Source organism: Microcaecilia unicolor, chromosome 7 (genome assembly GCF_901765095.1).
Source record: "Microcaecilia unicolor chromosome 7, aMicUni1.1, whole genome shotgun sequence".
Classification (NCBI taxonomy): Eukaryota; Metazoa; Chordata; class Amphibia; order Gymnophiona; family Siphonopidae; genus Microcaecilia; species Microcaecilia unicolor.
Window position 1 is genome coordinate 42,472,553 of NC_044037.1, and position 13,750 is coordinate 42,486,302.

Sequence of the window (13,750 nt, forward strand, 5' to 3'; positions counted from 1 at the left end):
GAGGAGCCAGCATTTGTAGTGCACTGGTCCCCCTGACATGCCAGGACACCAACCAGGCACCCTAGGGGGCACTACAGTGGACTTCAGAAATTGCTTCCAGGTGCATAGCTCCCTTACCTTGTGTGCTGAGCCCCCCACCCCCAAAACCCACTCCCCACAACTATACACCATTACCATAGCCCTAAGGGGTGAAGGGGGGGGCACCTACATGTGGTACAGTGGGTTTCGGGTGAGTTTTGAAGGGCTCACATTTACCAGCACAAGTGTAACAGGTGTGGGGGGGGGAGGGGCTGGGTCCGCCTGCCTGAAGTGCACTGCACCCAATTAAACTGCTCCAGGGACCTGCATACTGCTGTGATTGAGCTGGGTATGACATTGAGGCTGGCATAGAGGCTGGCTTAGAGGCTGGCAAAAAAAGCCCTGTAATGGTGCTCCTACGCCACCCTTCAGTATTTTATAGAATTCTGGTCCAAGGTCCTGGAGATTTATCAAATTTGAGGGCTTTGATTGCTCGAGTGTTTTTTCCCAGCATGATTGGGGCATTTAGCTGCTGCACCTGGTGCTTTGACAACCTTGAGAGCTTCAAATTGTGGAAGAAGCAAGCCCTAATGTCCTCATTTTTAGGATGGGCAGAATATAGGGTTTTATAAAAAAAAAAAGTGCAAATTGTTTTGCAATGTCTTAATTGTTTGTATAAAGTATACCCTGTTTGTCCTTTATTTTGATAATCACATGCTTGGTCTTACAAGAGTGGACCAGTCTGGCCAATAATTTAACTGTTTTATTTCCCGTTTGGTGGAAAGTGAATTTTTGGGAGAAGGCCATTCTTTCCATACTACAGTGCAAATATTGGTTCAGATGGCATTTTAAGTTCTGGATTTTTTGGTGTAGGGCAGATGTGGGTGAATGTATGTGCTGGGTCCTAAACTCCCTAAGGTGTCAGGTGAGGTCTACGATTTCCCCCTCTTGTTTCTTTTTTTAAATTTTTTTATGGGTCATGTGTGCTGAGATATACCCCCTCATCAGTGCTTTGTCTGCCTCAGGCGACAGAGGGAACATCGGCAGAGGTATTAAATGATAGTTATTCTTGCCACTTTGCAAAAAAGTGTGGCAGTCTAGATCATGATACAGTGAAGGGGACATTCGCCGTATCATCTTGCTTTGCACAGAAATGAAACTGGAGCAAAGCAGAAACCAGGGCATGATCAGAGAGGATGGGAAGAATTATTGCTGCCCTTTCTACTTTTGGGAAATAAAACAATGAGGCAGACCGTGTAAAAAACAATGTCTTTATTAGTAGATTAAAAGCTCCCAGATATTCAACATAAAATGCCTGACATGGCCTTGTTGTGCCAGTATAAAAATGGCTACGTCAGGAGCAGTTGGTCACCAGCTGATTTGAAACGTCAAAAATAGCCAGGCTGGTGTGGTTGTTAAAACATAACATAGAAAGCTAGATTCTGGGAACAGTCTCTCAAAAAAAAAAAAAACCCCCACTGTGGTTGTAGTGAAAGCCTTCGGTCTGTTATCACCCTCCCGGTGCTGACCAAGGTGGTGCGTGTGTTCAATCTTTAGGCTTCCAGAAGGTTCTGCCATGCCCACACAATCGGCAGCCACTTCTCTAAAGTATGTCTTAGGTCCTGATCGTTTATGGAGGATGGGATGCCAATAAAACGTAAATTATTGCGCCTACCTCTGTTTTCTTGGTCCTCTAACCTTTCAAACAGATCTTTATTTGATGTCTCATTGCTGTGGATCTGCTCCTCAAAATTATCAGCATGATCTTCTTGCTGTGCAATGCGGTCATCCACCATTCGATCCTATTAGCATATATTTCAAATCCCTCCTTGATCTCCTCAATAGCCGCATACATTTTTCACATTTTGTCATCCATGACTGCTGTTAAGCTTTTAGTCAGTTCCTGCACTGTTGCATTGTGAAGGGTAAAGATTGGGCCCTTTGGTGTCTCGGCCATCTTAGCTTCCTGTGTCTTAGGATTGTCCCTGATTGCTCGAGAAGATCTAGCTATCATAATGCAAGAAAAGCACCTTGCGATTAGCCAATGAAAAGCAGGAGGGTATCACGATCACCACAAGATGCAATTAGAGGTCAGGTGGAGCTTTATTATTACAATAAAAGCAGATGTTGTTAAGATGCCCCCGGAGCTGGTTGTGGGGACGTCTGCTTAGCCCAGAAGCATTACATGACCCCCCCCCCCCCCCCCCCCCCCGGCACCTTTTTATACCCTGGACATAATTGAAACAGGTCTAACTTAGGATGCCCTTATTTTTTGATTTCGACATTTCTTCCCATTCAGTTATTGCTGTTGGATGTCCTATATTTGGGCACTCCCTATTCCCACCCTAAACATGCCCATGACTCACCCCCTTGCTATTTGGACAAACTGCAGTGTAGGGCGTCAAAATTCTGCCATTAGAAAATTAGAGGTTTGACCGTTTTTGGCAGATGGACCTTTTTTGGGGCATTTTGAGACATCCATCTGCTTTGAAAATGAGCGCCATGGTCTCTAGATTATGTTCATTTGATTGTTCTCATTTGTAAAGGAGGCTGCTTTGGTTTTAACTAAAAATATGTTTTTCTTTTTGTGTTCCTTTGGAAGAAAAGTCCCAGGGAAATGTGCTTAGTTAGAGATGATTATTATTATTATTATTATTTTTGGTAAAACGCTAATGGCTTACATTTTTGATGAAGCAATCACAATAAGGGTGACAAAGAAAGGGGCAGCAGACGATTTCTGAACTAACACCTTTATTATAAAAGAGCATGGGGAAGAAAAAAAGGGGACCTCCAAGGAGCAGGAGGATCCCAATAAGACAAAGAAGATATTGAACACCACCTGTATCATATTGAACTTAGTTCAACATCAACATACATCCAAATTAAGACTCCTGAGGAAGGCCTTTACGGGCCAAAACACGACTTGTGTCGAGTCCTGGATGGTTATAATAAAGGAGTTAGTTCAGACATTGTCTGCGACCCCTTTCTTTGTCAGCCTTGTTGTGATTTCTTCGTTTGTGGGTCTACAAGGGCCACTGTTCTTCTGTTTTCCTCACATTTTGGATAAAGCATAAAGTCTTGAGGTTGTCCATATCATCCAGATCAAATTAGGAATGTAAATATAGGAACATTTTCAGATAAAAATTCTCCTATGTCTTAGGAGCTTAGGTTTACATCTGCAGTTCATATACCTAAGTTTAGGTGCCTAATGTAAAGATGCAAAAAGACTGGAAGCGTTGCAAAGAAAAGCTACAAAAATGGTATGGATTTTGCGTTGCAAACTGTACAAGGTGAGACTTGCCGACCTGAACATGTATACCTTGGAGGAAAGGAGAAACAGGGTGATATGATACAGACTTTCAAATAATTGAAAGGTATTAATCCGCAAACAAACCTTTTCCGAAGACGGGAAGGTGGTAGAACTAGAGGCATGAATTGAGGTTGAAAGGGACAGGCTCAGGAGTAATGTCAGGATGTATTTTTTCACGGAAAGGGTGGTAGATATGTGGAATGCCCTCTTGCGGGTGGTGGTGGAGATGAAAATGGTAATGGAATTCAAACATGCATGGGATAAACACAAAGGAATCCTGTTTAGAAGGAATGGATCTACGGAATCTTAGCAGAGATTGGGTGGTGACGCTGATAATTGGGAAGCAAAACCAGTGCTGGGCAGACTTCTACGGTCTACGCCCTGATCTTAACTGAATAGATATGGATGGGCTGGAGTGCAAATTTAAAGGGCTTTGACGTTAGCTTTAGAACTTTTAGTACAAGAATGGTGCTGGGCAGACTTCTACGGTCTGTGCCCTGAGAATAGCAAGGACAAATCAAACCATGTAAAATGAGTTTATCTTGTTGGGCAGACTGGATGGGACTGTTCAGGTCTTTATCTGCCATCATATACTATGTTACTATGACCTGAAAAAAAAATCACTGAAAATGCCCTATATTTTGTGTTCATTAGAAATGGGCTTAGTAGATCAAAGATGGCTGCGCCCTGCTAAGACGCCCTAGACCTCGCTCCTACGATGCCTAAACGCCGTGGGAAAATTGCGGGCAGAGCTTCCCCGCATTTACCCCCGTTACCTGGTCCTTTGGATCGATTCATGAGGCCACGGGAAGTTATACAAGAAGGTGGAACGCCTCCGATTGGGAACGCCGGCGAACGGGAGACTTTGGCTTCCCCCGGACTGGAAACTACCTTAAGCCCCGCTGCACGCACTCCTCCTCCTCAACCGCTTGGCGCCAGTTCCTTCCTCTTTGACCCGACGGGGTCTCCCTCGGAAGGAGTAGGGGACCCGAAAGAACTTCGGGGAGAAGCGTCTTTACCATCGGGGGAAGGAATGGAGGGAAGTTTGCCCATATCATCATCATTTATTGAGGAGAGAGAAACTGAGGGTCGAAGTGCAGCAGATTTACAGTCTTCAGTAAGGTTTGAACTTCCTAAAGAGTTAGTAGCTAAGCCAAAGAATGTGACTTTAGACACTTTGTGGGATTTAATGTCCAACCTGGGACAATGTTTCCTTAAGCAAAATGAAGAGTTTTTGCCTAGAGTAAAGACTATTGAAAGTGACCTGAAAAAAAAAGAGGAAGAGTTTAAAGTTTTAAATGAGAAAATGGAAAAAATTGACCAAAGGGTTATGAAGACGGAATCGTTACAAACTTTGATGGTAAAAGAAGTAACTAATCTCAGGCGTAAATCAGAGGCTTTTGACAATTATACTAAAAATCATAACCTGAGATTCGTTAACTTCCCTAGGATTCCAAATGTTTTTCCTCTTGATATGTTGAAACGCTATTTTCGTGAAAATTTGAATGTTCAGGAAAAGGACTTTCCACCCTTATCCCAAGTTTATTATGTCCCAGAAAGGAACTTGAATCAAGAGACTGAAAAACCTATTGATGTTTCTCTTTTGCTTGAGACTTCTGACTCTGAATTGGTCACAGCCGCTACTTTGGTGGCGACTGTTGCCCTACTTCCTGATAAGAATTGGATCTTCCGCCTTTTTTTCCGTAATAAAGAGAATCCCTTTTTGGGTCTCAAAATATTGTTATTTCCTGATGTCTCCAACGAGACACGTCGACGGAGGAAACAATTCTTACTCCTTAAGCCAGAAATTTTGCACTTGGGGGGTGTCTTCTTTTTAAGGTACCCCTGCAAGTGCATAGTAAGGCTGGGGGGGAAGAAATATGTATTTACTGAACCTGAACATCTGTCAGCATTAGTAGCCTCAGTTAAAATGGAGAATGCTTTAAAGAATAATGTATAATTTCTTAGCAGAGAATGATTTACCTGGCAACTTTTTTCCTATATTATTTCTCCCCTTAGATTACCTGATATCTTGGATCTCCCATTATGGACTTGAGTGTCGTATAAATTTGAAAGTGTATAGATTTATATGCTTGTTTTTGAGAAATATTTTCCTTTTACAATAGTTCCTACTAATACGACACTTTCCTAAGCAAGATGTTTCTTGTAAATATTGTTTAAATGAATAAAAGAATAAATAAAAAAAAAAAAGAAATGGGCTTAGTACACAGGAAAGTTCCCAGTTAGTACGCACTAAGCCCATTTCTAGCACGACCAAGGTATAGGGTATATTCAGTGTTTTTTTGAGGTTGAGCGCTAATGTGTGCATTAATGTGCGTTACCTGAAGAAATTAACGAGAAAGCACTTACCACCTCCTATTTAGGAGGCACTAAGGGCTCATGGTTTTAACCAGATAGCGTGTTCTAATGCGGAGATACTAGCTGGTTAATGTTTCCCCATCCAGGCCATGCCCCCAGCAAAAAAAAAAATCAGAAAAAATAAATAACTTGTGTTTAGCATGCACTAAACTGTTACCTACTGCAAAACACTTTCATGTATCTTGAGTAAGTGTTTTACGCACGCTAACTCCCAAATTCCATATATCATGCCTTAATTTCTGCGAAGAAATTGAAGCGAATTCTATAACAATGCACATAACTTAATTGGTAAACTATGTAATCAGCACAGTCAGTTGGATGTTAACAATTAGCACTAACTGGCATTAATTACGATTTATTCACACAACTTGCTAAGCGTATTCTGTAACGTGTAATATGATGCATGTAAATTCCAAGTCGCACAGATGAAAAGGGGCGTAGGTTGGGCGTTTCTAAAATGTATGTGCATTATTATAAGTACATAAGTAATGCCATACTGGGAAAAGACCAAGGGTCCATCGAGCCCAGCATCCTGTCCACGACAGAGGCCAATCCAAGCCAAGGGCACCTGGCAAGCTTCCCAAAAGTACAAACATTCTATACATGTTATTCCCGGAATTGTGGATTTTTCCCAAGTCCATCTAGTAGCGGTTTATGGACTTGTCCTTTAGGAAACCGTCCAACCCCTTTTTAAACTCTGCTAAGTTAACTGCCTTCACCACTTTCTCCGGCAACGAATTCCAGAGTTTAATTATACATTGGGTGAAGAAAACTTTTCTACGATTTGTTTTAAATTTACTACACTGTAGTTTCATCGCATGCCCCCTAGTCCTAGTATTTTTGGAAAGCGTGAACAGACACTTCACATCCACCTGTTCCACTCCACTCATTATTTTATACTAGTAAAAAAGGCCCGTTTCTGACACAAATGAAACGGGCGCTAGCAAGGTTTTCCTAATTTAGCAGTTGCGTGTGAGGTGCGATGCCCCCCCTCCCGGCACCATCCCACCCACGGCAATGCATCCGGCCGCAGCCATCCGACCCACCGTGCCCATCGCACCCACCTTCGCGTTGGTTTGGCGGCGGGGGACCCGGAACCCCGCCACCACAAGTCCTGTGTGCTGACTACGGCGTCATCGTCGGCGTTGGTAGCTGTGCCGGGCGGAGTTCTGTGCGTCTGACGTCATGCACGTGCAGGACGTCAGACATACAGAAGCCCTGCCTCCACAGGCTAGGAACGCCGAAGATGACGCTGTAGTGAGCAGACAGGGCTTGTGCTGGCGGGGTTTCGGGTCCCCCGCCGGCAAAGCAACGCGAAGGTGGGTGTCTCAGGAGGGGGTTGTTGCGGGGGGGGGGGGGGGGTGCTGGAGGTCCTTGTGTTGAGCTGCAGCTTTAGGGGGGGTGTCAACCGTTTGTTTAGTTGATTTTTTTTTTTCCTGTCCTCGACGTCATGACGTTTGACGCGAGGGCGGGGCACGGGTCTGTGGGGTGGCTTCACCACCATGAATCCACGAACCGTTCTGGGAGACTGACTGACTTCAGTGACGTCAGTGTCCTCAGAACGTTGAGGTTGCTTTTTATTATAGTAGATACCTCTATCATGTCTCCCCTCAGCCGTCTGTTCTCCAAGCTGAATAGCCCTAGCCTCCTTAATCTTTCTTCATAGGGAAGTCGTCCCATCCCCGCTATCATTTTCATCGCCCTTCTCTGCACCTTTTCCAATTCTACTATATCTTTCTTGAGATGCGGCGACCAGAACTGAACACAATACTCAAGGTGCGGTCGCACCATGGAGCGATACAACGGCATTATAACATCCTCACACCTGTTTTCCATACCTTTCCTAATAATACCCAACATTCTATTCGCTTTCCTAGCCGCAGCAGCACACTGAGCAGAAGGTTTAAGTGTGTTATCGACGACGACACCCAGATCCCTTTCTTGGTCCGTAACCCGCTCTGCGCCTATATAGGCATTAGGATTTATGCCAAGTAAAACATGGCCTAAATAAACGTGACCAAATTTGGTCATGTGGACAGGTGCTCGGTGGTGTTGTATATACTGCGCAGAAATTTAAACCTTTTCTGTAAAATTTAGGTTTACTTTAGCGAATACGGCAAAGCATATTTTTTTACCACATGGATTTTTCAGGCGCCCTAAGTGCGCGTTAGGATTTAATGCCCTTTAGTAGACACACCCCTTAATGTATTAAACAAACACGTTAATACTAAGTCTAACTTTGCACAACTTATAATATCAGAATATTGGAATAATGCTTGGAAGTTTCCTTGTGGAATAAGAGACCATCACTTAATTCTATACAGTTTTAAAGTAGCCACATGCATGCATGAGGGTACAGCGGATTTTAGGTGTTCCCGACCTTGTTTCCATTTCTTCAGTCTTGATATTACATGGTTGTGGTATTGGCAGTGGATAAGTTATTAGAATTGTTTTTTGCACCACTTGGGATATAATCATGGACATAAATATTAGTTGTATTGACTCTAAAGGAAGTTTGTTGGAATCATGAACAGTGTATTAGCAGTGAAAGAAAGAGATCGAGCTAAAGGGGCAGCAGAACATCTTTTGTTTGGCAGGGCAAAACAAACCAGTTTCTGGTCTCATGCCCGTCTAATTGCTGAAGCAGTGTTTGACAAAATATTGGTCATGCCATGCCCCATGTTTTATCTACGACATTGTTGAAATGTCTTTGTAGCTGTTATTATTACTATTATTATTTACATTTAGAAAATGTTCCTACAATGCACGATTACTCAGCCTTCTGCATTGACATGCTGAGATGTTTTTAGACTGTAGTGCCAGTACTTTCTTCTTTGCTTCACTCACTGCTCTTTATCGTAAGTCAGAGGCTCACTAGGCCTTAAGAATTTAGGCAAACTGGTCTGCTGACATCTGCAGCCTTTAGTGCTGGGAGATAACCTACCCAGGACACAGTACTCTCACAGCATGCCACAGATTGGGCTGTAGGACTACATTTGACTGTCTTTTAAAAAAGGTGGTTACTGCGGATTCAGTTAAACTGTGCAAAGTGGAGCAATTGGGTCTGATGATTTTTTTTTTTTTTAAGTGTTAGGGGCACGTGCCGACCATGTGCCAAAAAGCACTGCTATAGGAGGCGCTGAGGCATGCTGCAGTAGTTTGCCGATCGCCGCGTGCCAATTCTATGCTAAAAATAGTTTTTACTTTTTAGCACAGGGGGTGTGTTTATGGGTGGAGAGTAGACATTCCCTGCGCTTATTGGTTAGCGCAGGGGCATTGCCACGCTCCAACCGATTAGCGCCAGATTAGTGCTTACAAAATAAATGGCAGTAAGGGCTCCCGTGCTAATGGCCACATGGTAATTGGGAAATTAGTGCTTGGCCATTAAGGGAAAAAAGAAAAATGCAGCCATTTTACCGCTGTGCTAAAAGTGGCCTCAGCGTGCGGAAAAGCCATGTGTTTTTTTTTTTTTTTTTTACGTGGCTTGGTGAAAGGGCCCCTTCGTAAGGAGCTGCATGAGCATAATGAGTAATTCACTGGTGGGGTGCTTACTGTCAAAATCTTGCCTTATTACTACAAATAGTCACACGTACTATAAATGATCCTAATATTGCCATTGCTGCAAATAAATATTCCTCGTGTGCTCACTTTTCCTTGTAGGTATTACAGAATATTTTGGATACCGAACGAGACTATGCTAAAGAACTTAATTTATTGCTGGGAACTTACCTGAGACCCTTGCAGTCTGATGATAAGTAAGATATAAGTTACATTCTATGAGTCTGTCTGCACAATTAGGGGTTTTCTATAAGGAGCCACCTAGTTACGGGCAGCAGGAGCATGCATAAATGCTGGTATTCCAGTTATTTATACACATGTGTAAATAACCATTTTCTGGCTACACTGCGTTCTGTAAATATGCTCCAATATGCAATGGTTTGTACTTTGCAGGTGGGAGATTTTGGGCTGGGTGCACACGCGCCTAGATTATACAATCTTATGATCTATGGCTGGTGTAAATGTCCACGCCTGCAAAGTAAGAGCACGTAGGGTGGTTTATGTTAGCATTCTGTGGGCCCTTTTTATAAAGCTACGGTAAGCACTAATGAGTGCTTACCGCAGCTTAAAAGGGCTTTACCGTCCTGCGGTAAGTGCTGGGTTAGTGTATGCACACTATTCCCTAAAAATGTTTCTTTTTATTTTTGCCACAGAGGGGGCGTGTCTGTGGGCAGAGAGTGAGCATGTCTGTTATGATTAGTTAGCTCAGATACATTGTCGTGTGCTGATTAGCATGAGATTAACGCATGAACCCTTACTGCCTACAAAATAGGTAGCTGTAAGGGCTCACACGTTAATCTTTCCATTTATACAAAAATTCTAAAAATTGGTCATTTTACTGCTGTGCTAAAAATAGCCTTAGAGATTGGTGAGAATTTAAAGAGATCATAATTTGGTATGAATTATAATCTGCTTTTCCACCAGTGGCGTAGCCAAAGGTGGGCCTGGATGGGCCAGGGCCCACCCACTTCGGGCTCAGGCCCACCCAACAGTAGCACATGTTTAGCAGTAGCTGGTGGGGATCCCAAGCTCCGCCAGCTGAAGACTTCTCCCTGATGGTAATGAAAACACTACTCTCCACGATACCGGCACCTGTGCCTTCTCAGTTTTCAGTCATGCCTGCTTCAGACTACCAAGGTGGAAAGAATCGTTTTCTTGCCAGCTGAGATATATATATTTTTTTTTTTTGGGGGGGGGGGGGGAGAATACTTGGTGCCCACCCACTTCTTGCCTAGGCCCACCTAAAATCTGTTGTCTACCTACGCCCCTGTTTTCCACCTACACAAAACAAGCAACTAAAATCAGTGGTTAATAGCCAGATAATGGCAACAGTTGCCCTTTTGAGCTAAATGTTAGACACTCTTGGACAAAGTATGTTTTAATACATTTGTATCTGACCAGATTTATGTTCCTAGCTTTGAAAATTATGATCCTAAATTGGCCTCTTTGAAAATTTGCTAGGGGCGAGTTCATAAATTTATACTCAATTTTCATTAAATTCCTGAATTTAGGAGCATAAAAAGTGGGTGGCAACAGGGTGTGGATTTAGGGCATGTAAAAGCTTAGCATTGATTTTAAGCACTAGGTTTATGTTATTTATTTTTAGCATTTAGGTCACACCTTTCCATAGTAGTTCAAGGTGAGTTACATTCTGGTACAGCAGGTATTTCCCTGTCCCCAGAGGGCTTACAGTCTAACCCCCCCTATTTACAAAGCCGCACGGCAATGCTGACAAGTTTACACAGTGCAGCCTTGTAAACAGGGGGTTAAGTTTGTACCTGAGGCAGTGGAGAGTTAAGTGGTTTGCTCAAGGTCAAGAGTGTCAGTGGGATTCAAACACTAGTCTCTGGTTCACAGCCTACTCCTCTAACCACTAAGCTACTTCTTCACTCTAGTATAAATTGGACTCATAAATCTGAGTGTCGGGCCTACATTTATAAGCATAGAGGTTGATTATTTGGCACACTTTAAATGGGCAGAGGACATGTAGCGCCCAGCATTTTGGCTCTTAAATTATGGTGCACTTTATAGAATTAAGTAGGGGCGAACAATGTTCTTCCACATGTAAAAGAGAATTTAAGTTCAAATATTTTTATTGAAAATAAAGTATAATCGATACAGAACAGTAAACTGAGTCACAGTTTGTTGTGAACATCAATAGCTGTCTCTTTGTAAACCCCTCCCCAACTCTTAATGCCCTCCCCTCTACCCCATTCCCCCATTTTCCCTTCGGTACTGTTTATTTTATTAGGTCTGCCTCACTCGTTTGGGCAGCGGAAGCCAGGGGCTCTCTCTACTATCCTGGATAGAACTGCATATCCCCTCTAGATACTTAATCACCCCAACCTTGTATCTGCTCATGACAGGCTTACACCGTCAGGCAGTAGCAACCTTCCCAATTAGAAAGGAGCCCAGTATTCAGTAGATAGAGTAATATAGTTTATTAGCATTGTCATCTCACCCAAAGATGGTACAGGCAAGCAGGTATTCATATGATGGTATAGCAGTTCACGACACGTCTCTCTCTCCAGCCTTCTGAAGTCTTCTGATCTAATACCCTTCTGACTCCCATTTTTATGCTAGTTTGGCCCCATTCATTCCAATAGACCCTAGCTTTCTCACTAGAGCTCTTGGCCCTTATCAGTTGATCAAAATGACTCCACATGTTATCAAGCTCTAAGTATAAACAAGATATGCTCAGAGCGCATCTTGTGAGATGACTTCACGTGTTCCCCAAACCTTCCCCTAGCCCCCTCCTTTGGATGTTCTCACCCGGGGTGCAGCTGACCCAGTACTATCTCTACATAACCACAACAATCTTGCTCATGACGTCTTGTAGGTGCCAGTCTCAGGACTGTGGACAAGAGCAACTGCCCCCTCCCTTGCCAGCTCTCTGGGAACTCACTTCAGCTTGTGCTGCAGAAAAATGTACTTTGTATCAGAGATGATTTTTGATTTCTAAGAGAGGCCTAGCTCCTTAGCCTGAGCCGTTGGCCTGTATTTTACTGAGAGCAAGGGCTAGCATATTTCTACAGTACAAACAGTTATGCAAGAAGAATATAGAACATTATGACCCAACCAAAAGCTTCTCTTTGTTAACAACAGATGTAAAATAGAAGCATAAAACCAAAGCAAACAATCTCATGGTATCCCTCCCCCTTTCCCAACCTCCCACTCCTCCCTCTAACGCTAACCTGTGAAAGAGAATTTATTGTAAAGGCACCACATGTTTGTGACTTTCAGCGTAGGGACATTTCTCTCTGGTTCCTTTTTCTGCACTTTATAAAATTGGCCCCACTGTGTTCAAAACAGGAAGAAAAATAAATAGCAAATAGCTTGTAGAGCCTGATGAGAATGTGTTACCCACTGACCCTGTTCTTTTTTTTTTTTTTTTAGGTTCAGGTCACTGGATTTTACATCCTTACTAGGAAACTTTGAGGAAATATGTGCATTTCAGCAAACACTACATCAGAGTTTGGAGGAGTGTGCAAAGTAAGCATATGACAGACCAGACGAGTGGAGCTGCCAGTCCTCATTATGGGCATGAATGATTCCCTTCCTGAACTCTAGCCTTTTGGCTCTAGCACTTCTGCTCTAATGGTCTCTAGTTCCAAGTGGCGTCATGAGAAGAGAAACAACCAGTGGTGTGCTGGAGCAGGCTCTCACAGGCTCGCAAGAGCCGGTTGTTAAGTTTTTAAGAATTTTATGAGCCGGTTGTTAAAGTAAGGCCCTCCATGGCTATTTTAACAACTGGCTCCCAAAATGTGGGCTTGGGCCCCCTGCTGAATTCTCTTTTACTTTGCTGGTGGGGATGCTGAGCCCTGCCAGCCAAGTAAATAGACTGCTGCTGCTCCCCGCTCCTTGATTCCAGCTCTGGGCAGCAAGCTGGGACTTCTCAAGCATGTGAGAGAAGTTCCAGCATGCTGCTTAGAGCAAGACGTTGGGAGCGGTGGCAGTCCATTTATTGGCTGCCAGCAAAGGTAGGCCTAGCGTGCCCGCACAAAGGGAAGGAGGAAAGAGAGGCAAGTATTGCTCCCCCACCCCCCCGGGCCACCGCTGGCCCTTCCAACTGCAAAGCTGGCTACGTTCGGAGAAAGAGCCTGTTGTTAAAAATTTACCAGCACACCCCTGCAAACATCTGAATCCCAGTTATTCCACTACCACCATTTTCACTATATAGTTTATTGTATTTGTCTTTGATCCTGTTTTGTCCTGAAGCAGCCATTTGGTGAAACTAGTCAGCTAGATCTGTTCTTGTTTTACACGCTGCGTATAAGATAAGTCATGCTTTTGATATTGGGTTACCAGTAATTAATTTATTGCATTGCATATAGCCAGAATGGCCATTGGGAAGTTTTGTATGCAGTTGAGGTCACTACCTGCTAAATCCTGTTTTTCTTGTAAAGAAGGTGGTAGGGTTCTGAGGCTTTTTCCTCCCGCTTTTAAGATTTTACCGTCTGCCTCTATGCTTAAGAGGTTTTGCAA

General features: G+C 43.4%; 1 protein-coding gene across 2 annotated transcripts in view; it reads left to right on the plus strand.

The window, feature by feature from the left end:
* ARHGEF6 (Rac/Cdc42 guanine nucleotide exchange factor 6) overlaps window positions 1-13,750 on the plus strand; it is a 94,225-nt gene that overhangs the window by 4,322 nt on the left and 76,153 nt on the right. For both annotated transcript variants that reach the window (XM_030210111.1, XM_030210112.1), the window contains exons 4-5: window positions 9,368-9,462; window positions 12,662-12,757. In XM_030210111.1, coding sequence (XP_030065971.1) covers window positions 9,368-9,462; window positions 12,662-12,757 — 191 coding nt within the window. The remainder of the gene's footprint in view (window positions 1-9,367; window positions 9,463-12,661; window positions 12,758-13,750) is intronic.